A 23,662-nucleotide genomic window follows, 5' to 3' on the forward strand; every position below is an offset into this window, starting at 1 on the left:
GTGGAGTCCTGAAAGCTACATTATCAAGTTGACAAATCATTAACTGTGATTTTGAACCTTGAATGGATGCTCTCTGAGCACATGATAGGTGAGCCTGCCGGGGGTTGTGAAGACTAAGTACACAGAATGGAGGAGGGGCTGAAGGAAAAATAAGCAGCAAAATAACTGTATTTGTACTTCTGGCTTGTCATAGAAAGTCAACCCCCCCTCCCAGAACTGATATCAACTTCTGGTGAGATTTTTCTGGCAACACTGCCCAAGTCTGTTCAGGATGTAAAAATGTAGAGGCCTCTGATTGTACTAATGAGGTTATTTAGTAATGTTGTAAAAGTTGCCTGAACATGCACACAATTAGATCCCTTATTGGTACTGTAAGATACATTTGTAGGATGACCTATAATCAAGTGTCATGATGTACAAGAAACGTACCTAAGACATTTGTAACATTCCGTAAGCCAGATAAACATGGCTGCAGAGGTTTTAGCTGAGAAATGCTGGGAAGATGACTTTGCAGGCTGTGATAATAAGCTGTGCAACAACAACCATGTACACTTTAACCTAATAGCAGAGTGTGTGAGAGGTGGGGAGGCATAATTCAGAAGGCCTAAGCTGTATATCTATGTGTGTGGGCAGTTGCTCTTTACCAAAAAGAAGTTGTGAATTTTGATATAATACATGTATTTCCATATAAAATCTCCATATGTTTTTTCGGGTAGTTTTTTTTTTTTTTTAAACCTCCTGATGTATTTAGCATTGTCTGTGTGAGATATGAGACTTATTTCTGGAGAATGAGACAGCTGATTTCAGTTTGGGGTCAAAGGTCATCTCTGCTATAATGGCTTTGTGTGTATTTTCCTCAGAAATGTCACCACCTAGAGCGTGGGTGTGTAAATCTCAGTCCTGGCACTTTGGCCCCGTATTGTCATCGTAGATCCCTATTGGAACGTTCCAGGAGTGTCTGGGAAAACAATGAGGATTTAAATGTCTAATTTTCAGAACTTCTTTGTTTCTTCCCCTTTAATACTATTCTGTATTTGTGTGGGATGTACAAGAATATATGTTTTTAAATCATTCTCTCTCTCTCTCTCTCTCTCTCTCTCTCTCTCTCTCTCTCTCTCTCTCTCTCTCTCTCTCTCTCTCTCTCGCCACTGGAGTCCAGTGAGGATCTACTCTCCTCCTCTACCATCCAACTACTGCAGGGGTTTGGGTTACAGCGTGTTGCTTTTTGAAGTATACATTTGCATAATCAGATTAGGACCCGGGATTGTCAGTGTGGTCTCCCTGTAAGAAAGTGCTTCAGTGGCGAGAGGGTGCTGTCCAGCCCAACAATAGGGGTCTCTCTCTCTCCACCCCTCTCCCCCCCCCACACACACACACACACGCACTCACACACACACGCAGCAACGAGTTTGCACCTGCATCCCACTGAGGGTTGGTCATCTCTGACTGCCTGTGTTGGAGCGATGGAGAGAAGGGAGGGGGGGGGAGAGGGAGGGGGGGCCGCGGGGGCTGAAAATATTTAAACATGCAGAGTGTGAATTGGTTTTAAGGGGATAAAGAGCTCAGGGCCTATCGGTTGGCACCCAGCTCCAGAAATTCTTTTTCACAGGCGCGTCAGCCGGGAGAGCAAGGGCCTGCCTGCACTGATCTGGTCCATTGTGATAAGCGATTCAGACAGTGTGCTAGACGGTGATAAGGAAATGTGCTCTCAATAGACGATTACCCACGTACTTGGGAGAGAATAGTCAATCAGGCAAATATACTTGAGGAGATGAGCAGCATACAGATTTGATATTTTTTCCTTTTTCGTCAGGGTGTTCGATAATCCTGGTGAAAGTTGTGGAAATAACATCCGCTGTGTGTAAATATTTTTCCTCTAATAATGTATATCAGCCGACATTATATTAATGAATGTTTGTTCATGTGCTTCACATGAAAGAAGCCTTGAATGGGCAATGCTCACTGAAAATACAGTCAACTGTAAATACAAATTATTACAAGCACCAGGAGAGCGATATATACTGTCTATATATCATACTTATTGCAGTGTGAAAAATGTATATAGACAAAATGAAGATAATCATAAAAAGCCACATCCTTCTAGTACAGTATGGCTGGATTCACCTGTCCATTCCCACAGGCCTGTGTGTGTGTGTGTGTCCAGCTGCCTTTAGCTCCGTGTACACACCATTAGTAGGTCTAACAGTGGGAAGAAAGAGGCGAAAGCCTTAAAACCAACTGTGTGTTTACCCTTCAGCTCAGTAGGAGCAGCCATTTGGCAGGAAATAGATCCGATTTCCACGGCAACAATAGGTGATTAAGGATGTAAATGTGTGACCTCTGTGCTTTTCGCTGATGACATCCCACCTAAAGGGTGCAGATCAACAAAGGACGACTGTTTGATGTGTTTTAATTTGTCAGTTATATATTTTTATGGATTCTTTTTAATGTGTTTCTTTATCGGATTACCTCCTATGACATTTATTGCAGAGCGTCATTAGGCTTATGTATCCCTCTAATGTAGTTTAATATTATTTTGGATTAAAGAGTATTAAAAAATGGGCTATCCCAACCTCCAATGGGTGTATTTGTCAGTTACAAATATTGTCAATAAAGTGAACAGCTATTCTATTCATGGGCAGCTTTTTACGTGGCACAAGGTTTATCCTGGCAGAGTAAGCTGGTATGAGAAGGGTTTTGCATTGTGTGTGGTTAGGAACTCGGTAGTATCTAAATCCACCCTGTACCACTGAGCTGCTCTAGTGTTTGGTCAGTGGTCAGTTTGACCAAAGGCTGACCTGTGACTTCGGGCCACAAGTTAAGCTGTCCTTTCTACCTCTGGGCCTGGACACAGGACGCAGGTCAGAGGTCAGCGCTGTGTCCACAAGGCCTTCAGAGGGCTTGTAGTGGACAATCATGGCTTGACCCATTGAGCAGGAACAACAGTGTTTTGTCTGCGGTCAGGCAAAATAACTGAGGGAGCAGGTGTACTCTTGACTTCCTCTGTTGTTTTGGGATTTGTGTTACATACAAACACGGAGTAAGATGTGAAAATCCCTGATGCTACGGTATCCACCTAGAAAATGGTAGCTTCTCTCTCACAAATCAAAATATTGGCAACCAGATTTATGAACAAATAATTTATTAAATTCCAATAAATAACATATAAATAACATATTCACAAATAAATCCAAATAATTTACAAAACCATATTGAAACAAGAGTCAAATAATAATCTTTGGCTACATGACATGCCTGTACAAATAGAGCGAACGCTTAAATAGTTCAATAGACAGACGAGACGGTCCTTCTAACGAAATGCAAAGAGGATCGTCGTCACTCAACTTCTCAATCCCTGGAATCCCAATAAATAAGAAAAGAAAGTTGTTGTTCTTTTTTAACTGTAGAACTTGATCATATCTAGTGCTGTAAACAAGTAGGGTTCAGATTCATTCTCATCATGAAATCAGCAGGTCAACACTGAGGTGAAGTGCCCTGGTTTTTGTAAAATAGCCTGTAGTCCCTGGTGAATCGGACGCTCCTTTATCAAGGAAAAAAAAACACCTTTCTAGAACAGTCTTGGACATTTTGCACATATTTAAAAACTCCCTTCGTCCCCATTCCAACCGACAGGTACGTTAACTGAAGACATGACGGGAGAAGACATCCAAGATATATCCATGCAGATTACAGATTGAATTTAAAAGGCTCCCGCTCTCCACATTCTTAACATTTCAACACTTGATGGACAGGGTAGCTACAACCAGCGTTTCATTCCGCTGGGACACAAACATATCCTCTGCATGCCCGACCCAGGCGCTGGTTTCAACTGAGCTCAGAGCCAAATAAGAGTCTGTAGATGGGAGAGAGGGGGGGAGGCTGTCACAACTTCACCTCAGGTACCCAGCACTCCGGTGCCTCCCTGGGCTTAGAGGCTCCCTCTACCAGGCCTCGGAGCTGTCGCAGCTGGATCCGGGAGAGGGGGCGTCCGTGTCGCTGGTCAGGCCCAGGCCCCAGGGCCGGGAGGAGGCATGCAGGCGCTCCACGTTGCCCCTGAGGAAGGTGAGCAGGGCGTTGGGGGAGTGGGAGGCCGGCTGGCCGCCCTGGCTCTCCAGCAGCTGCACCAGGAAGTTGATGTAGCGCATGGCCAGGCGCAGGATCTCGTTCTTGCTCAGCTTCTTCTCGGGGGGGTGGGTGGGGATGAGCTTGCGGAGCTCGGCGAAGGCGGTGTTGACGTTGTGCTGGCGCCAGCGTTCCCGGGTGTTGGTGAACACCTTCCTGGTCATGATGCTGCTGGAGGGGAGAGGAGAGACATGCATATAAGACACTCTGCATGATAGTGCCACAGTGAAATGATTACTGCTTAAGTGGTCTGATTTGATGATGTATTACAGTAATAAATAAAAAAAGATTATTATTATTGACAACAGTACTGTATCCCATAATAATGTTGACTTAAACATTATTCAATTCAAAACTAAATCTCGGAATAAATAAAATTGACATTCAGACATGTAATTAGAGCTACACTATGAAGGACGCATGATGCCAGTCGTCTGAGTACAGCAACAACGCCTTTGCAAAATGTCACTTCACACATTCCTGGTACTAAAATCCCATCAGTTGAATTCCTTCCGCTTTCAATGAAACACACGTTTTTTTCGATCGGTTCCCCAAAACCTTAAATTCTAAAACACACACAAAAAAATCTGTCTTCAGAGGTAGACAAATCCTGTTGCATATTCCATCGTCTCACCTGTGAGAGTACTGCGAAGGTGTCGGGTTATCCAAACGTGTCTTTCTCAGGTTATCCGTACTGTAGAGGTGTGTCCAGTTGGTACATCCACTCAATCCAGTCTTCTCATGCTCACTGGCTACTGCTGTGTGCGGAGAGAGAGAGAGAGAGAGAGAGAGAGAGAGAGAGAGAGAGAGAGGGAGGGAGGGAGGGAGAGAGAGAGAGGGGGATGGCTGGTGCACGCATGCATCGCACATTTTTATAGCGGGGTGAGTCCCATTGTGTGACGTGTGTTGTCGTCGAGCCTCCCGTACAGCCGGAGGCATTGTGTGAGGTGTTAACTTGAGAGTGCTGCTTCCACACCAGTATTCCCTTGCTGCCTGGTTAACAGAAAATGCCTGGAGAGAAAAAAACAAAAGGCTAACCTAAAGGGGTAACCATTTGAGTTTGGAGGTATTGTGCGACCAAAGACAATGCAACAATTTTCAACGAGAAGTTAGAAACCTCTCTTTCATTTAATAGCCACTGACATTTCATGGTGAATATGTCAATTGATTCCCTCCTGAAAATGATTTTTTTTTTACAGTGTACAGTAGCTGACAATACATCCAAGGTTCAGGTCCTATTGACTTGGAACTGAGATGTTTCCCTGCTTGATCCTCTCCTTGCATTTCAAAACACTTGTTCCTGCTCATGCTTCCAACATTAGCCACGGCTATCCCGGCCAGTCCAACCTTCATATCACTAACGACTGCTACCATTGAATTCACCCCCGATTGGAGCACAAAAGGTAAAAATACCACATCCAGATTGACAGTTGAACAATGTGGGGTTTGTTATGACTATGGTAATCTTGTTTAGCCATCCCGAGGCCCACACATAAATTACAGGGAACATGGGGACACCAATTCTCTGGGTCACAAGCATGAGCGCTAGCTTTCTCTCTCCTTCCTTTCCCCTCTCTCGCTCCCTCCCCCTCTGCCTCCCACTTTCAACCTCTACGCAGATCAAAAAAAAAAAACGACGTCTAGTTTAACCAATTGTCACTGTTCTTTTTACACCCTTCAAGTGTTGTTTGAAAGACGCAGCCTTCCATAAAAGTCTCTCTGTGTGGAGTAGAATTTACATAATCCGATTAGGTCCGGGATTAGCCCGGGCCTGGAGAACAGGCCCGATGGGGCCGGAGATGAATTGGTGCCATTCATAGGCCTTGCTGCACTTCCAAGGGGCTGCACCTGCAGTGCTGCTGGGACTCCGGGGGTCTCTGGGTCTCTGGTTCCTTCGCTGCAGGTCTGCAGACACACTCACAGCACGCCCCTTCAGCCAAGCCGGCCCCTCCAGACCCCGAGTCAGTGCCGCACTAGACCGAGGTAAGGCCAGCCCTCACCGTGAGGCATCATTTCATCTGTCTTACGTGGACGTCAGTTGGCTGCCTGTCTCGAGTTGTTTGGCTCCCGACGTGACAACAAAACAACATTACGTTTACATTTATGCATTTAGCAGACGCTTTTATCCAAAGCGACTTCCAAGAGAGAGCTTTACAAAAGAGCATAGGTCACCGATCATAATAACGAGATAGCCCCAAACATTGCGAGCAGCCTAAACATGAAGCATACATTGTGGAAAACCAAATAAGTGCCAAAGGGAAGAACCATAAGAACATTGGAGCCATTGGGAAGCATTTAAGGGAAAATACATGATTATGTATCTTGATCGAGTTGGTATTCAATTGAATTCCGTTAACTTCATGGATCCTGAAGGAAATCCAAGACAATGATTATTGGTGTTCAAAATAATAGTAGAGATGTTATGAGAGAAATGGAAGGGGAAAAAAGACGCAAAACACAACAAAAAAAGTCAAGTATGAGAACTGTTCTGGCTTCTCAGGAGCGAGGCCCTATCAGGCCCATCGGTTCTCTCTGGAGAACGGCCTGCTGGGGTATAAAACATCAGTCTGCCGTATGACCTTTAGAAAGTGTGGCCCGGCCAGAAACCCGCTCTAAAGGTTAGGTTTGAACAGCCTGTCAATTCTCACAATATATCTTCTATTCACGGCAGGACCAACGTGTGGCAGGGCGATTACTGCACCATTACGCCGCTGTTTACCTAGTCTGCGCGCAGACACCTCTTAAACCGCTCGCTGCTTTTGTTCCTCCGCCATTAAAAAACAACCCTTTTTCCCCCTCGTTTTTTCTGTTTTGTTTGGTGTGTGCTTGTGAGCGAGGCGGTGTGTCCAGAGGAGGAGAGAAGATGGGAGGCTGGGTTGGTTGTAGACGGTGGTGTGAGGGAGGTTAGCGCTAGCTGCCTGGTGGATGTGGTTAGTGAGGAGGCTGCTAGGCTGGCAGAGATCAGTGTCCCTGGGGGGGTCTTTGTCTAGGGCTCATTCCTGCGGGAGCTGGCTTCAGTCTGCTGGCTCGTGAAGATAAGGACTCTCTCCACACTCTGAGAGCCGCTGATAAGGGGATTGCAGCGCTCAAACGAAAAAAAAAACTACCGTTTGAGCTCCAAAATGGGAGAGACTTTATCAGTTTAACTGGAAAAATGTAGAGAAAAATACCCCTTTAGTTAAAAAAAAAGCAGAATTTTTATTACGAAATAGAATAAGTGCTATATATAACCTTGTATTAAAGAAAATACATCTGGATGGAGACACCTTGTTCTAATTTTGGACAGTAAAATAGGTGTTCATGTCAAATTGGTTTTCAATTGAAAATTAGTTTAAAGATAATTATGAAGTGTAAAAAAACATTTTCCTGCTAATATTAAAACTCGAAATAAAAACATAAGCATTTGAGCCATGAACACTTCTCGCATCAATTGAAATATTTGGTCCCCAAACACTATATGACCTAAGCTTTTCATAAGTTCTGCTTTGACAACACAATGCTGTTTTTAGAGTCGCCCTCATACAGAACTGTGCTACTTTGGCCCCATTCACATTGAAATGCAGTCTGCCTGACTACAATAAAGCCTTTTTAACTAGTTGTGTGGTATTCGGGAGTAGTATAGCTCCAGTAATGTGTCTTATTGTTGGTAAACACAGGGGCAGCACTTCTGAATGGAGGTTTTACTGCAACACCAGTCCACCTGCTGCTGGTCTCCAATAGGAAGCAGACAAGAGGAGACAAGACCCCTGTTGTGATCCCAGGCTGACCGCTACATACTGGTCACTGGCTAAGAATATACATGAATTGATGAACAGAAATAACTGGAATAAATACATTTCATTTATTTTTAAATTAAACGACATAGAATCAATAACTACAACACTTGGAGAGCATACTAGCTTAATTTAACTTGAAATAGCTCATCGTATTATTTGTTTACAAAACAATGTGTGGTTAAATAGTTTAAATAAAGAACACCATTGACATGAATATGCTCCTGTCTGTGGTAATGTCCTATCTAGAAAAACCTCAGTCTGGTTTGGCCATCGCTTCGTCCCGGAACCTTCTCATAGCTGAGCTTGCCTCGCTTCACGGGTGTCAACGCTGAAAAAGACACCGACAGCAGATGAGACCTACATCAGGTATTATTCTTTGTTTCCCACATTTATTATCCAGCTCCTGTCGAGATGCTGCATACTATTAGTACATTTCTTTTGATAAAAGCATGTGCCAAATGAATTACATGTAAATGTAAATCACATGTGACTAGTTCATCTTCAACTGATGCTTAGCAGGAGCTTCTCAAACGTAAGCGATACAAATGTGTTGAACCAAAGTCAATCGATCATCATTCAATGTTGGCAGCTATCAGACACTTAGACATTACCTGAACTGAACATTCCTCCTCCGGCCGTCACCCTCTTCCTCTCCTGGCCCGTCCTGAAATGATTCCCATATCCGGGGGATCCCACCAGGCCGCCTCGCCGCTGACCACCAGCGTAGTAGGGACTCCCCCGGCTGCCTGCCCACCGCCTGGCCCTCCTGGGGGAGGTCAGGGGCAGGTAGTGGCTGCTCCCTGGGTGCTGGTGCTCGCTGTGGCCGTGGGGGAAGAAGAAGCTGGGACTGGTGGGGCAGGCTGGCTCCTGAAGCCTGAAGCCGGAGGAGGCGTGCTGAAAGGGGTTGCTCGCGGCGCCTGGGTCGGCTGGTTCTCTTTGGGATCCGTAGACCTCGCGGTGTCTAGACCAAGGTTCTCCGCCCCTCCAGTTGTGTTCTCCTTGTCTTCCTCCTTCCGGAGTCCTCTCCCTGTCGCTCTCCTCCTCCTCTTCCTCCTCCCCCCCCCCCCAGGGGTTGTCGTTCCGCCAACTCTGCCGGACGCTGGAACTCTCAGAGCCGAAGGGGTGGCTCAAGTCCACCTGGAGAGCTGCATGGTCGTCCGTGGTTGAGACAGGGTCGTACAGGTGGAACCCTCCTGCTACGCTCCCAGCACAGGGGGAGCTGGGGAGGAAGCAGTCCAGGGCTCCAGGGTCGGTTTGTGGGTGATGTTGGGGCTGGTGGTGTTGGGGCTGGTGGTGTTGGGCCTGGTGGTGTTGGGGCTGGTGGTGTTGGGGCTGGTGGTGTTGGGGCTGGTGGTGTTGGGCCTGGTGGTGTTGGGCCTGGTGGTGTTGGGGCTGGTGGTGTTGGGGCTGGTGGTGTTGGGCCTGGTGGTGTTGGGCCTGGTGGTGTTGGGGCTGGTGGTGTTGGGGCTGGTGGTGTTGGGGCTGGTGGTGTTGGGCCTGGTGGTGTTGGGCCTGGTGGTGTTGGGGCTGGTGGTGTTGGGCCTGGTGGTGTTGGGGCTGGTGGTGTTGGGGCTGGTGGTGTTGGGGCTGGTGGTGTTGGGCCTGGTGGTGTTGGGCCTGGTGGTGTTGGGCCTGGTGGTGTTGGGGCTGGTGGTGGTCTCTGGTTATCCATGGGGGGCTGGGGGTTACGGGGGCTGTCTGAGGAACATTGGGGCGAGACTCTGGAGGGGAGGGGGTGGTGGTCGGCTTGTACAGGGATGTGGTTTCGCTGAACAGCTGAAACACATGGAATGGAGAGAGACCCGTCTTACAGAACGACTTTGTGAAAAGGGGTGACAGACAACTGAAGTTAGCTGCATACTTCGAGGCCGGGGCGTTTACGAACGGTCACACAGTGACTATACCGCATACTGACATTCACTTTCAACTGTCTAGTTCTAGGACTGAAACAGTCACCAGGGAGGTTGACTGCAGTCGAGCCGTGGCCATGACAGGGTCAAGGGGGACGACAGAGAGAGGCTCTCCCGGTCACCTTGACGACTTTGAGGGGGACTTCAGGCAGCAGCTCCTGTAGCTGGGGCAGAGGGGCCCCCAGGAGCCACCGGAGGGACGGGGCCCTGCTCAGCAACAGCTGGGCCACCATGGGGTTCACACAGGGGAAGGCCAGGAGACACTTCTCTTCCTAAGAGAAACACACACACATGGGCACATGAACACACACAGAGACGGAGACGCACCCAATAAGGCAGACACACATTCATATACCCACAGATGCATACAAACACACACATGTACATGAATGAGGCGAGCGTGGGCACAAACACGACAATAAACACACCCGTGAACACACCCACACAGACCGTTTTCCCCATCTACAGTTCTAGAACCACACCTCTGAGGGCATCACAGACAGCCATTCTCTACTGAGGTAGGTAAAGGGGTCAGTTTTACTGGACATCAGGGTTCGGAAGGCTATCTGGCAGATCCACCTGGCTATATCCTCCATCTCTGGCACGATCAGGACCTAACCACACACAGATCAAATCAAATCAAACTTTATTGATAGAACAGGACAGAACACAGCCTGGATGGAGACCTAATACTAGGCGGGCATCCTCTATAGATCATGTTTATGAAGACATAACGGCTGAAAAGGTTGTTTCACCTTAACATCCAGATCTTCAGACTTCAGGCCAAACAGGACCAGAGAGGAGTAAATCAAGACCAGGTTGTTGAAGCCCTCACTAGTCAACCTGCATCGGCAGAGAAGCCCCTTACACATGACACAGAACCAAGCTATGGGACATAAAACGTACTTGTGTATTATGTGTGTGTGTGTGTGTGTAGTGCTTGTGCATGTGTACATGTATGTGTGTGTGTGTGTGCTGGCCCACCCTCCTCCCTGGCTGTCTGGACAGTGGATTAGGAGCCAGCAGCAGCTGTACTGCAGAGACAGAGCAGTCAGTCTCAACACCACATCCTCACAGGCCCGGCCTCGACACAACTCGTCCTGCTCCTGCAACACACACACATTTAAATATACATTTGAATATACATTCACCCACCCACACATACATTAGACATCCATATAAAACACCCCCCCCCCCCACACATATATACACAATTGAACAAAAGTTGATATAAGTGAATAGCCATACTGTACCAAGAGGGGTGTTTTGTGTTGGGATACAGTGGTAAACGGCAGTGCATCGTCCATGGGCTCGACCTACCTGGATGACAACGGCAGTGTTCTCATCCACGGTGACCACTGCGTAGTGGTGAGTCCCTCCTAGTCTCTCTAACGACTGGGAGGGGCTCCTCTCCAGCACGGTCATGTTATACCTGCGCCACACACACACATATGTACATGTATACACACACACACATATGTACATGTATACACACACACACATATGTACATGTATACACACACACTGACGCACAGCCGTTCACACTCACTCAACAGAAGTCTCTTCTATATGTAGTGTTGAAACTGCAGGAGTGCCACAGTGTGACCCTGGACTGCTGGTGACAGCGTGACCCTGGACTGCTGGTGACAGTGTGACCCTGGACTGCTAGTGACAGTGTGACCCTGGACTGCTAGTGACAGTGTGACCCTGGACTGCTGGTGACAGTGTGACCCTGGACTGCTAGTGACAGTGTGACCCTGGACTGCTGGTGACAGTGTGACCCTGGACTGCTAGTGACAGTGTGACCCTGGACTGCTGGTGACAGTGTGACCCTGGACTGCTGGTGACAGTGTGACCCTGGACTGCTAGTGACAGTGTGACCCTGGACTGCTAGTGACAGTGTGACCCTGGACTGCTGGTGACAGTGTGACCCTGGACTGCTGGTGACAGTGTGACCCTGGACTGCTGGTGACAGTGTGACCCTGGACTGCTGGTGACAGTGTGACCCTGGACTGCTGGTGACAGTGTCGACTCACGTGGACTCCAGCAGGTGCAGGAGGAGGGGACAGTTCAGCAGGCCTTCTGTCACAAACACCGTATGGGGAACCTTCTGTTCCAGCGACCAAGACTCTGGATCATCATCTGAGGGATGCGCACACACACACACACACACACATACACATACATACAGACACACATCCGCCAAAATATCAGGAAATGAAAAAGCCTTGAAGGAAAACCCTTGAAAGAAACCTTGAAGACGGGAACCTTTCACTCTGTGAAAAGTCCTCGCAGCGCTTGACATTCTCCAGTACTGTTTTCAGACACCATCTAGTGGTTTCCGGCCCTAGTTAGAACAGCACTGACTGGTGTTGTGGAGGCTGGTGCGGAAGGTCAGGTAGCAGATGTTCCTCTCCCGGCAGACAGGCGCCCAGGGGGAGGGCGGCGTGGGGTCGTACTCCACCACCAGAGACAAGCTCTGCCAGGGGAAGTCTGCACCCACGTGCTGGCCGCACACCACCACACACATGCTGCCGCGCAGGCTGGGTGACACACACACATACCGACACACACACACATACCAACACGCACAAATCCCGACACACACACACACCCACACCGACAAACACATAGAAGGCGTTTAGAGGAAGACTCTCCTCACCCTCACGATAAGTCGTTTGTGGATATGGTTTGTAGTTGTGGTTCAGGGAAAGATTTAAAGAGGGCCACCTGTTCAACACTCTGGCTTTATCCAGCTTCTTCCTGCCCTCCTCGGGACACAAAGCAGATACAGTCTGACCTGCAACACACACACGCAACTTAAGATACGAAAAGATTCCTTGACATTTACGGCTGTAGATTATGTATTATGTATCTGGTTAAAGCTCATTTCCATACCTGTGGCTTGGGTTAGGCCTTTGATGATCATGGCTCTAGTACGGTCTGACCCTGACGTTACAATAACCAGAACCTAGGACACAGACAAAATCAGTAAAAACACTTAACAAGCAGGACAAAGGTCTGATGCTGTCTTGATGTAGAAGGGCTGACTTTGGACGCCTGGTTGTGGCTCTTTCTGTTCTGTAGCCAGGCGGTTATGTGCTCCTGCATCTCCAGGATCTTGGGGTTAGGTTCTTGGTTCCTCTGGCTGAGGAACAGGAGAACCTGCAGCCTCCGGCCCAGCGGCACCAGACCCTGGTCCTGGTCCTGGCCCACACACACATCACTGGCCCTGGACAGGAAGTCTGGCACAACACCACACAACAGGAGGGGAAACAGAATGGCTTAAACGAGGGAAAAGTGTCATTTTACACATTTAAACTGTGATATATTGGAGCCCATTCAACGTCAGATTATCTGTTATCTCCACTAAATATCCCAAACCTGCCAGAGGCTGAATACTGACCCACAGCAGTGTCGAGGTCACACTTGAGCAGCAGATCTTTCACCGTCACCAGGACATGGATCACAGCCGCCTGGTTATACATCTCCTCGCGGTCTGCCGTGACATCGACAGGATCGACGACAAGCCTCGTTAATATCCCAATGATTTCCCCGGCTTTCGAAAGGTCAGCCAAACATTTCTGAGCAATGTGGGCCCTTGGGGAGATGACGCGACACCTTCTGCAGACATCAAAAGCGATCTCTATGCCTACGGTGTGGTGTGTGCTTGGTGGGAGGTGCGGCCTGTCCTGTCTGTCTCACCGTGGTCCGGTCCCAGGCTGAGCTCCTTCTCCTGCTGCTTGAGGAGGAAGCGGGAGTGGTCCGGAGCCAGGCTGTGGAAGTCCTGGCAGGCTGCTGTGTTGAGGCCCAGGTCCCCAGCCCTGGACAGGCACACTCGGGCCAGAGTCCTCAGCTCGCTGAACGCACGCCACTGGCTCTCTACGGCCAGGGGAGGGGACAGGGGTCAAACACACTGGGCCGATGTGTTTGACTTTGTGTTTATTTATTGGAAGAGGCGGAATTGTACCTTCAGCAGGGACACTATACCTGTGGCTTGAACCTCGATCACTCTGCTGTCGTGTTTGTCATCAGCTATTTTATTGGTCGTTTCCTGGACTCTGATTTCACTTCCTGTGACTGCGGGTCTCTCATAGGCTGGCTTGGCATCTGGGTCCACCCTCTGTTCCATCACAGGTGGCTGTGGTGTATGGCTCGCCTTAGGAACTAATAAAGTCAAAGGTCCAAAAATGTATAGAATATAACCATACCAAAAAATATTACATTGCAGAGTAAGACCCCATCAGGAAACAAACCATCCTATAGAGCACATATACATGCTCCAACCACACTGCGTGGCACAGGACCCTGCAGCCTGCGTACCTGGGGGGCTGGAGCAGCTCTGAGGCACCACAGGGACATGGGCTCTCTGTAGGGACCTGAGCATCATGAAGCTGGACAGGGGGTCCAGGCCCTCTGGAGGGCCAGTCAGAGGGACACTCCTGCGGCGGTCCACCACACAGGGCCTGGGGGTGGGGATGAGCCTAGAGGTGGGGGTGAGCCTAGGGGTGGGGGTGAGTCGGGGGGATCTGGCACCCTGAATCGGCTGGATATCATCCCTTCTCCCAGGTCTGATTAGCTGGTTGGATTTCTCCTGGGAGGCAGGGCCAACACAGACTGAACTCCCAGCTGGATTTGCAGAACTGGCTTTGTCATTGGAGAGGAGCGCAGTGAAATCAGACACAGCCTTGTTTATAACGTCATCGCTGGAGGAGATTGCCGTTCCTCCTGCAATCACGCCTGCAGCTGATTGGCTCTCCTGGTGAGGCTGAGGTGTTCGAGGAGGCGGAGTCTTCGGCATGGACTTGGCTTTGACCTTAGTGGATGGCCCTGGAGGTTGAGGAGACACGAGGAAGCAAAATGTTACAGCCTTCTCTTGCAGCCCCTTCTGAAAACCAGGCATACTGTCTGAAAGGGTAAACTTCTGCTGTGAACCACAAGCACAACCCCAATGAAATGGAACTGACCGGAACGAGCGGAATCGTCAATAGACTCATTCAGGATATCTGGGAAAACATCAAGCATGGCAAGAAACACCGTGTTAAATGTTCACCGACGTGAAATACATGTTCAAGTGAAAGTGAGACTGGATGTGCAGTGTGGCCGGTTGCCACGGTCTACTGAGAGAGGGAGGGAGGGCTTACAGTCCATATGGCTGGGGGACAAAGGTGTGAAATCCTCCATCTCATCCCTCAAAGCATCAATAACACGAGCATGCTCAGAGCTCATGCTCTCAGTGAAGTCATGGCAACCAGTCAGCCCTTCGGACAGTGCTGGTGAGACTGCTGGTGGATCCGTTTCCATGTCAACAGAGCTCGACTGGCCAGTGGTAACTAGTGTCAAGGCCTGGGTCAGGGGCTGGAAGCGGACGGCAGGTCCAGACGACACAGGCTCTGTCGGAAACGCAAGACACGCGTCATTTGCCGTGCGGTCAAACTGCCTTCTTCTCGCGCCGAGGCGAGGGATAAATGTAACCCCGAACTGTACAATTGCTTTTACCTGTCAGCAGGAATCCCAGAACTAGTTGAGTGTGTCTCTCTGCCGTCCACAGAGTCTTCTCCATCTCCTCCTGCTCTCTCTCGGACACGAAACAACTAGAACACAGACAGTCACAGAGGCAACGGAAACCGCACAGTGCTCGTGGCCTCACTCTTGGTTGCTGGTGTCGATTTATCAATTAACAACGTTTACTCTCCCTTTAATTCCTGGTTACATGACGGTGTGTGACTTACTTCCTATAGACGGGAGACAGTTGCTCAGCTGGGATCTTGGCGGGAGACAGACCCATCTGGGACAGGCTGATCTTAGGAGCTGGGGTCAGGGGCAGGTCCATCTCTAACTCCGTAGGAAGCATCAGATAGCCTGCTAGTAAACACGAACCTTCATCAGCAGGCAGACACAGCACACTCATATAGGTTTTCCTTAACTTTACAGGGAAATAGAATTGTACCTGGTGACCTGAGATCGGGTGTATAGGGACAGGAAGTGCCTGGCCTGTTTGGCACTTCAAACTGAGATATATCCACAGACGGATGCGTGTCTGAGGGATGAAAAAAAAAAAAAAGATTTGAGCAAACAGCTTGGATCCCTAGAATAACAGCTCCAGACCCAGCACTACACCTGCACACTGTAGATCCAACCACGAGATACGATCATCCATCAACTCCTGGGTAACATTCAGTACATTGCGGGGGTTTGGAAAAGAAATGCAATATTCGTTCTTGAGCGTATAGAGGTCCATCTCAACAGGCAGCAGCAGAGACTGTAAGAAAACAAATATTGACTAAGTATAAAGGTTTCAGTCATAATTCTGCACCTATATATATATATATGTCATTATCCTCCATATTACCTCTTCAATCGACACTATTTCTTTACTGAACACTTCCTCAGTGTTTGAAAATGTCTCTGTGCTCTCTGGCTCTTCATCATGAGGTACCTCATAACTTGCACAATGCCTAAGAAGATAACGAAACAAAAGGGTATAATAATATCAATGTCTCCCTCTCTGACAACCACCACTCCGTGTTTGAGACATTCCAGGAGGCTGGAGATGAGCAGCGGGCTGGTCATGGTCCCATCACACGGCACCTACAGGAGCATGGTGTCCTCCGAGAGGCATCCCCCTGTGGGGCTGAGCAGGGGGTCTGGCACAGGGAGGGTCCGGAGCCTGGCTAGTTTGGCCCTCAGCGTGGGCAGGTGCATCCTGAACTGGGGCAAGGGATCGACAAACAGAACTTCTTCTGGTACGAGGAGATCTGTGGAAGGGGTGATGCCATTTAGACGACACAGGCAAGAGATCCTTTGAGGGTTTAGGCTGGTTATAGGTCCTCATCTATGGGCATTTATGAATCGCTCTCCATGTCATTGCTTGGGTTATAAAAGGGTCAAATCTTGATTTAATATCCAACACTGGCAGATAATACTATAAATTCAGAATATACCCTCGTCGATAAGTCTCTGGCCCATCAGCACTTCTGTGCTCTTGCTGAAGACTTCGCGACAGAGAGAAATCCCCTGTTCTGTAGCCTCTCGTAGGAACCAGTAGGCCTCTTCTCTGTCCAGCACCTGGGAGTTGGGATTGGAGCTCGATATCACATCCACAGCAGCCCCCTTTGTTTGGGTAACCTTCACATTCAGACTGGACAACAACAGAAAATACATTACGTCTCCCCCCTTTTAATTAAAAAAAGGTTTCAGTTAACATATAGCCGTTAAAGGTGCTTCTAGATTTTTTAATAACATTTTACTTTTCCAATGAGTCTGCTAGTTGACCATTAATTCCCAAGTCAGCAAGCACCGATCCACTGACTGACAGTTTGCAGGTTGATATTACATTCCCTGTCAAAAAAGAAGGAACAGTGAAAGCAGTTACAGTCATAACAGAATTTACAGTGATTATTGACAGATTATTTTGCCAGCCATCTCGTCAATTCGTGAGAACCTACCTCTAATCCACGGTTTCCTGAAGGTTACCTCAGGGAGGTTTCCAGTATGGGGGTAAAGGTCACTGTTGTCTAGGTTATAGGGCATTGGGAGGGCGAACAAGTGCATCGTCAACTTCTGCCTGGTAGAAGCCTGAATTGACAACAGGCCAAACTGAGTCAAACTGGCCAAACTGAGTCAGTTTGTTAACTAGCTTGCAAGCTAAGTAAAGTAGTACTACTCATTGGGCCTAGCCTAGCTAAAGAGAAGGGGAGGAAGGCTTCCTCACCTCACAAACATAGTCAAGAGCTCTATATCTGATTGCTGGGAAGATAGACCTGGAGACGCCACACTCTTCCTCAGACCTTGAACAGTAAAATAGGGCATAAAGCAATGGCACGATGGCTACTTAAACAGCTTTATCGGCTGGTGAGCTAACTTTCGCTACATTACTACATTGCTGAGGCCTGTTCAGATGACTTTGCTAATCTAGCTAGTTAGCGACCTGTTTCAGAAAAATTGTTTGTCAACAAGTCTTTTGTTTTACATTTTACATGTAGATTTAATAAACACATTTGTAATGCTTACATTTTGGCGACTTCAGTACAACGAGCCTGCCTTCAAATTGTTTCGTAGGAAGTGTGATTTATAGCAAACTCGTGCGCAGAGGTTTACAAAGCAAAGCACAACTGAGACTCGTGAAATATTGAAATTATTTTATGTTTGTGGTTGGCATTGAGTGAAGTGCAAACTACTTAATTTAATTCAGTTAAATGTGTTTATTGATTATTGCATGAAATAACATTTAAATAATACCAAATACATTACACTGTTAAAGCTACATCAGTGGTAAAATTACAAGGTCAATGTTGCAAAATGTCGCGAATGAGTAAGGGCCTTACAGTTTATCAGGATATAAACTGTAAAAAAAGACACAGAACATGTCAATCCAGTCTGAGTGACATACTGTATGCCTACTTTAAACTTTAATTGGATTGACCACATCTAAAACAACAGTGCGTCTTTGTAAAAGTAGTGTACAAGTATCCTACAATAACGACCGTGGCCAAAAGTCCAATTGCTGCACTAACAAAAACTGCTGACATCATCATCACGTAAGATGTTCCTGCAACAAAAGAAAAAATACACAATCACTATAAGACATGTGACCATCATTTACAGCCTGAAGCCCTGAACCACAAAACGATTAAGAAAGTGAAATAATTCCTTACCTCTCACTTTTGCCCAAAGAACACAAGAATGTTTAAAAGCCTGTGAAATTGCAGAGCATAGAACAGATGATATTAAAAACTACAGTTACCAAAAGTGCATACCGTTGCACAGGGTCTGCTTTACCTTATATATATATATATATCAATGAATATCTCTTACCCCTCTCCACTGACTGACAGCTCGTAAAATGATGTAGTAATCTGTGCCGTACAGTAAGGGAGCATTGTAGTACCCTTCATAGTAGTGTGCATCCCCCACACTGAAGTTCATCTCTCTCCCTACATTCTTCAGATGGACTTGTGCTGTGATGTACTGTCCATGGAGGCCCCTCTGGCGTAGGAAGTCTGGGTTCTTGGGAGAGGCGCAGTCGAACACAAGGGTTCCCTCCAGAGGCAAGACAAACACCTGGTAATAACTGCCAACAAAAAGACAAGGGAAATGAGATATAAAAAAAAGTGTGTTCAGACTTGAGTGTCAGTTCAGAACACACTTTTCTTCTGTAGATAAGATTTGACAAAGGAAAATAGTTTGGAAAATAGTTTAAGATATAGAAACAAGTCTGCAGTACCTGATTGGGTCTAGAGTGCTGGCCGATCGGCGTAGCCACAGATTGGGGAACGGGGTTTCAAATTCCCGGTAGAAGACTTCTGGTGCTTGAGGAACTATCAGCATGACAAGATTGAATATGTCCCATTGTATGTATTGCACAGTGGTAGAGCATTTGACTGCATATAAAGAACTACACTGATATGGATGAACGTTTCTGCTAACAATATTACATTTGACAAAGAATACGATTTTGATCTTCATTTGAAACACAACAGTAGGTTTGAAGTCCCAATGCTTTGTGTATGATAGTAAGTATCGGGGTAGTTTCTACCTTGTAAACTGGTGTTCGCTGAGATAGTGGAGGTGAACCTGGCAGACACTGCAGTGACTGTGATGGTATAGTTAGTAACAGGAAGCAGATCCAGGCATACTTCCAGTTGGTTTTCATCAGAGCCCAGGGCCATCTTCCTCTTATCATGAAAGTTCCTTTGATAGGTTCTGAATCCACTGAATACTACCTATACAGGCGGGTGACACAGCTACGTTGTCTATGAGCAGTAACAATATGTTGACGTGTAAAATATAATAAAAGTTAAATTACTCATAGCTCACTCTGTAATTTTCGGTGTCCTCTTCGTATTTCTCTGCTTTCCATCTTAAGCATTTGTCATTAAAAACTGCCAGTTCGCTGATGGCTGGCTTGATTTCTGGAAGGTCCGAGCAGATAACATCTGTGTTAACTTTGCGAGACATTACAAAGTGTTGACAAACAGACACGTTTGAAATAAGGTCATAACAGCAGTATTTCAATTGAGGGGGATTTAATCTGTTTGCTCATGACAAATACCTCTGCATCTCAATGTGGCCTCCTGCCACTTCCCAGTGTCGTCACACACAGACATGTTGCTGCCCTTCCAGCTGTGGTGTCCCTTCATGCAGCCATGGAGGACAGCACTCCTGTTGTGCCAAATCACTTCAGAATTCACAGGGTATGGGGCAGGACCACATTTAGCTGAAGACACAAATAAGAAGATTTTTAATTTTTTTAATTTTAGTAATAATTTTTAAAAAAAAGAATAAAAAATGTTTTAACAGTTTTTTCTTCTTCATTAGTCATGCTGTGAAGGAACTATGAATATATGCTTTCTTTGCTCCTATTGGTCAAAAAAAATGAAAGAAAGGAAAGCCCAAGTCAGATATTAGAGGCCGTGGGAAGGTTTTGCCAGATTTGATCAATTCAACACCACCCTCCAGTGGAGCAGGGGAGGAGGTGCGAAAACAAGCCTTAAGTATCCCAAAGTCAAACTGTTCCCTGGGAACCTCGGAGGACCACTAACTGGTACACTACGGTCCACACACTGGACTACATACTAGGCACTGAAGTACACAGTAGATACTTGTACACAGTGCATACTACACAATGGTGGTGTGCGGATCAGCTGTGAAGAGAAGCACTGGAATGGCATTTATCCAAACAATACGACAACGTTTCAAAAAAAACATTTTAGAGAGAGGGATTGTTACTTTACCTTTGCATTTCAATGTAACCTTCTCCCACTCTCCTGATTTTCTACAAGCTGAGAGACTGTTTCCAGTGTCTTTGTAAAATCCATCCATACACACATACTCAACCATACTCCCCAGTCCAGTTGTATTGTCCCACAGTATGTTAGTATATTGAAGGATTTGTGGTTGACCACAACTTATCTCTATACATGGGGATCATTTAGTCTTGGTTAGACTAAGTTCATAGAATGACAGATACAGAAGTACAGTTTGACTGAATGATTACAAACTAATTATAAGAACAAAATAGCGTTTCATAGGAGCCACTGTGATCAGTCTTTAGGGATGAAAGTGGTTCACCTTCACAATGTAGATCATTCTCCTCCCAAAACCCTGTGTTTTCACACACAGTATAGTCTTTCCCATTTGAGAGAAAATATCCTTTGTCACATAGGTAGTAAACCACACTGTTCATCCTTGACACATGGTCCCAGATCATCTTAGAATGGGGTCTAAATGGAGGCTCCCCACAGTCAACCTCTGGAATTCAAATGGTTGATCAGGGTGGTGAGAAGTTGAGAAACGACAAAAAAAGAAAAATATTTGAATCCAATTTTAAAAAGTTCACCTTGACACAGAAACGTTGTTTTGTTCCACTGCCCACCGGCAGTGCAAACCGAGCCGTTTCCCGCTCCCACATTGTGATACCCAGAGCTACACCGATACACCACCTCAGAGCCCATGCTGGACCTGTTATCCCACAACATGACTGAGTGAGGGAGATCGGGGGGGACACCACAGTCAACCTCTGGGAGGCAAAACACAGGAAAATTGGATCTCCAAAAAGTATTTTAAGTGTTCGGTATAAAAAAAAGGAGACTTCAAATAACATGTTACCTTTGCATGACAATGTTGAATGAGTCCAGTAACCAGTTTCTGCACAAAAGGACACATTGCTTCCTTTCTCACGATAGAATCCATCTTTACAGTAATAGGACACACTGCTGCCCAGGTTAGAGAGGCCCCCCCACACCTGCTTGGTGTGAGGCAGGGCAGGGGGATCCCCACATGCTATTTCTAGGAAGAAAAGCAACACGGTGATACGACACAGAATAGCTTAATAGATCTATTGTAGTTAACAGGATTGATTTCATTTCTAACTCTGGAACAACTTGTGTATCACAAAGATCTACTTTCCTTTCAGTCATGAATACAATGTAATTCCAGTCAATTACACAATTTCATGTTAAAAGTTTAGGTACAGTAGAATACCTTTGCATGATAAGCTTGGCCTAGTCCAGGAACCCCTTTCTGTACAGTGGGACAGATTTGCTCCACCTTCAATAAAAAATCCTTTCTTACAGTAGTAGAATACATAGCTTCCAGGGGTGGTTTTGCCATTCCACATTTGTCCAGTGTGGGGCAGTATTACAGGATCTCCACATGACACCTCTATAAGGGAAAATGCATCATGGTAGGACTGACGTATTTTCCCCAGAGTACCTCAAATACACCGGCGATTACAGTTCAGTAGAATGTGTAGTAATGACAATAGTACATCAGTAAGACGTTTAATACTTCTAGAAGTACTACGTTTTTAACCCTAACTCTAAACTCATAATCGATTGCTCAAACGTTAATCTGACCGTGATCAGTTGGAGCTTGGATCGGTACGAGATAGGAAAAAACATGAACTTGAAGTGATGATTTATTTTTACCTTGACATAAAAACTTTGTTTTGTTCCACTGCCCACTGGCAGTGCACACCGAGACGTTTCCCTCTCCCACATTGTGATACCCAGAGCTACACCGATACACCACCTCAGAGCCCATGCTGGACCTGTTATCCCACAACATGACTGAGTGAGGGAGATCGGGGGGGACACCACAGTCAACCTCTGGGAGGCAAAACAATAACACTCAATCTGAAAGCTTTTCCCTTCACAAACAAACAAACAGCTCGAGAGCAAATTCAGACTTGTGAAGAAATGATTTGACCATCACAGCTCTCCTCCGCATAGCCAGACAGCGTTATGACAAATGAAGTGAAGAAACAAGGTTACCTTCGCAGACCAGACTTGGGACAATCCATTGGCCATCCACCCCACACACAGAGGTGTTGTCTCCACTCTTCCAGAGGAAGCCCTTCTCACAGCCAAACCTAGCGACGCTTCCATAGTGTGTCCCTGTGCCAGACAGCTGGACTGCATCAGTCACAGATGGGGGATCCCCACAGTCGATGACTGAAAGACATTTGTACCATAGAAAAGGATTCTGACTGAACAATTTTGTCAAATGTTCAACTGACATTTGTGTCATCGTAAAGTGTTTACTCTCTCATTCAGGTCTGTTACCTTTGCAGAAGGCTTGGTCTTGGCGTGGGTGAAAGGGCTCGGTTCCATTGTGAACCTTGTATCCGACTTGGCAGTGGCAGTTAAACCCCCCCTGCAGGTTCCTGCACTTACCCCCCTCTCCACAGATCCCCGGTATCCTACACTCATCGATGTCTACAGACAGACAGAGACAGGGTTAAGATCTCAAAATGGGGTCAGTTGAAACATCAACACAGTGACTAATGAGTAGATTTCAGAAGAATGGGGGTGTTATCATTCATGACATGACATAGCGTCATTTTAACTCGAAAGACTACAGTATGAAAACCTAGTGAAGGACCTCAATGTGTCTCTCACAAAACACACTATAACAGTAAAATATCCATTAAGTCATCTTCAGAAACACAATTGCAACTTGCCCTGGCAGTGGGTGCCATCGTTGGGGATGAAGATGACCAGACTGTTGGAAGGGCTGTATCCTGCCTGACAGGTACAGTAGTAACTGCCGTAGGTATTATGGCAGGAAGTGTGCAATCCACATATCTTCGTGGCCCCTATTTGACATTCATCTTTATCTAAACCAAGGCAAAAGGAAGTAAGGAAAGCTACTTTGACCTGTTTACATGGTAAGTGAGAAGATTTGCATAAGAGAGGTACCTAAGCATATACGGGGTACGCACCTTGACAGTAAATTCTGCCGTTTCCGACAAAGCCATACATGCAGTTACACACCTTCCCACTGCCACCTGGCTTGTCCTCGCAGGTAGCGTTGGCGTGACAGGTGGCACACACATCCACAATCTGACCG

General features: G+C 46.8%; 3 protein-coding genes across 6 annotated transcripts; all 3 read right to left on the reverse strand.

Annotated features, from left to right (window-relative positions):
• Positions 1 to 3,134: 3,134 nt before the first annotated feature.
• On the reverse strand, positions 3,135 to 5,688 carry tal2 (T-cell acute lymphocytic leukemia 2). 2 transcript variants are annotated; one of them, XM_062451715.1, is made up of 2 exons: positions 4,757 to 5,688; positions 3,135 to 4,290 (listed from the first exon to the last, which is right to left on the reverse strand). In XM_062451715.1, exons 1-2 carry the CDS (start codon positions 5,059 to 5,061, stop codon positions 3,942 to 3,944), a joined length of 654 nt encoding a protein of 217 aa, XP_062307699.1. In that variant the 5' UTR covers positions 5,062 to 5,688; the 3' UTR covers positions 3,135 to 3,941. The 2 variants fall into 2 exon arrangements, with proteins under 2 accessions (XP_062307699.1, XP_062307698.1); XM_062451714.1 differs by having other exon boundaries at positions 3,135 to 4,293.
• A 2,260-nt stretch (positions 5,689 to 7,948) lies between these two features.
• LOC134011838 (protein shortage in chiasmata 1 ortholog) lies at positions 7,949 to 22,746 on the reverse strand. Of its 3 annotated transcripts, none has more exons than XM_062451325.1 (29): positions 22,585 to 22,746; positions 17,523 to 17,598; positions 17,257 to 17,386; positions 17,059 to 17,149; positions 16,753 to 16,949; positions 16,404 to 16,566; positions 16,161 to 16,266; positions 15,929 to 16,070; positions 15,759 to 15,848; positions 15,541 to 15,673; positions 15,308 to 15,402; positions 14,953 to 15,201; positions 14,776 to 14,814; positions 14,132 to 14,638; positions 13,799 to 13,975; positions 13,514 to 13,690; positions 13,215 to 13,307; positions 12,860 to 13,053; positions 12,707 to 12,779; positions 12,539 to 12,608; positions 12,176 to 12,351; positions 11,845 to 11,950; positions 11,129 to 11,240; positions 10,793 to 10,914; positions 10,564 to 10,651; positions 10,291 to 10,422; positions 9,931 to 10,080; positions 8,510 to 9,674; positions 7,949 to 8,226 (listed from the first exon to the last, which is right to left on the reverse strand). In XM_062451325.1, exons 1-29 carry the CDS (start codon positions 22,611 to 22,613, stop codon positions 8,141 to 8,143), a joined length of 4,968 nt encoding a protein of 1,655 aa, XP_062307309.1. In that variant the 5' UTR covers positions 22,614 to 22,746; the 3' UTR covers positions 7,949 to 8,140. The 3 variants fall into 3 exon arrangements, with proteins under 3 accessions (XP_062307309.1, XP_062307310.1, XP_062307311.1); XM_062451326.1 differs by lacking the exon at positions 22,585 to 22,746 and adding an exon at positions 17,822 to 18,168; XM_062451327.1 differs by lacking the exon at positions 12,176 to 12,351 and having other exon boundaries at positions 12,471 to 12,608.
• Positions 18,182 to 22,116, reverse strand: susd1 (sushi domain containing 1). The gene is made up of 12 exons (XM_062451328.1): positions 21,794 to 22,116; positions 21,419 to 21,598; positions 21,150 to 21,329; positions 20,882 to 21,061; positions 20,545 to 20,724; positions 19,863 to 20,027; positions 19,628 to 19,722; positions 19,347 to 19,533; positions 19,035 to 19,128; positions 18,626 to 18,881; positions 18,466 to 18,505; positions 18,182 to 18,359 (listed from the first exon to the last, which is right to left on the reverse strand). Exons 1-12 carry the CDS (start codon positions 21,927 to 21,929, stop codon positions 18,220 to 18,222), a joined length of 1,833 nt encoding a protein of 610 aa, XP_062307312.1. The 5' UTR covers positions 21,930 to 22,116; the 3' UTR covers positions 18,182 to 18,219.
• Positions 22,747 to 23,662: the final 916 nt, after the last annotated feature.

The sequence above is a fragment of the Osmerus eperlanus genome, chromosome 25 (assembly GCF_963692335.1).
Source record: "Osmerus eperlanus chromosome 25, fOsmEpe2.1, whole genome shotgun sequence".
NCBI classification, from domain to species: Eukaryota; Metazoa; Chordata; class Actinopteri; order Osmeriformes; family Osmeridae; genus Osmerus; species Osmerus eperlanus.

Bases quoted from the DNA above. Each gene is read 5' to 3' on its own strand.
- tal2 (XM_062451714.1), bottom strand. From the start codon at position 5,061: ATGCCTCCGGCTGTACGGGAGGCTCGACGACAACACACGTCACACAAT. The intron at 4,294-4,756 runs GTGAGACGATGG...TCTCCCCTCCAG, and splicing joins CCTTCGCAGTACTCTCACAG to CAGCATCATGACCAGGAAGG.
- susd1 (XM_062451328.1), bottom strand. From the start codon at position 21,929: ATGTGGAATGGCAAAACCACCCCTGGAAGCTATGTATTCTACTACTGT. The intron at 21,599-21,793 runs GTATTCTACTGT...TTTTCTTCCTAG, and splicing joins GCCAAGCTTATCATGCAAAG to AAATAGCATGTGGGGATCCC. The intron at 20,725-20,881 runs GTGAACCACTTT...CCCCATGTATAG, and splicing joins GAATGATCTACATTGTGAAG to AGATAAGTTGTGGTCAACCA.
- LOC134011838 (XM_062451325.1), bottom strand. From the start codon at position 22,613: ATGGATTGTCCCAAGTCTGGTCTGCGAAG. The intron at 12,780-12,859 runs GTCAGCCCTTCT...TCTGTGTCCTAG, and splicing joins GCCACAACCAGGCGTCCAAA to GTTCTGGTTATTGTAACGTC. The intron at 10,423-10,563 runs GTGAAACAACCT...GTGTGTGGTTAG, and splicing joins CTGAAGATCTGGATGTTAAG to GTCCTGATCGTGCCAGAGAT.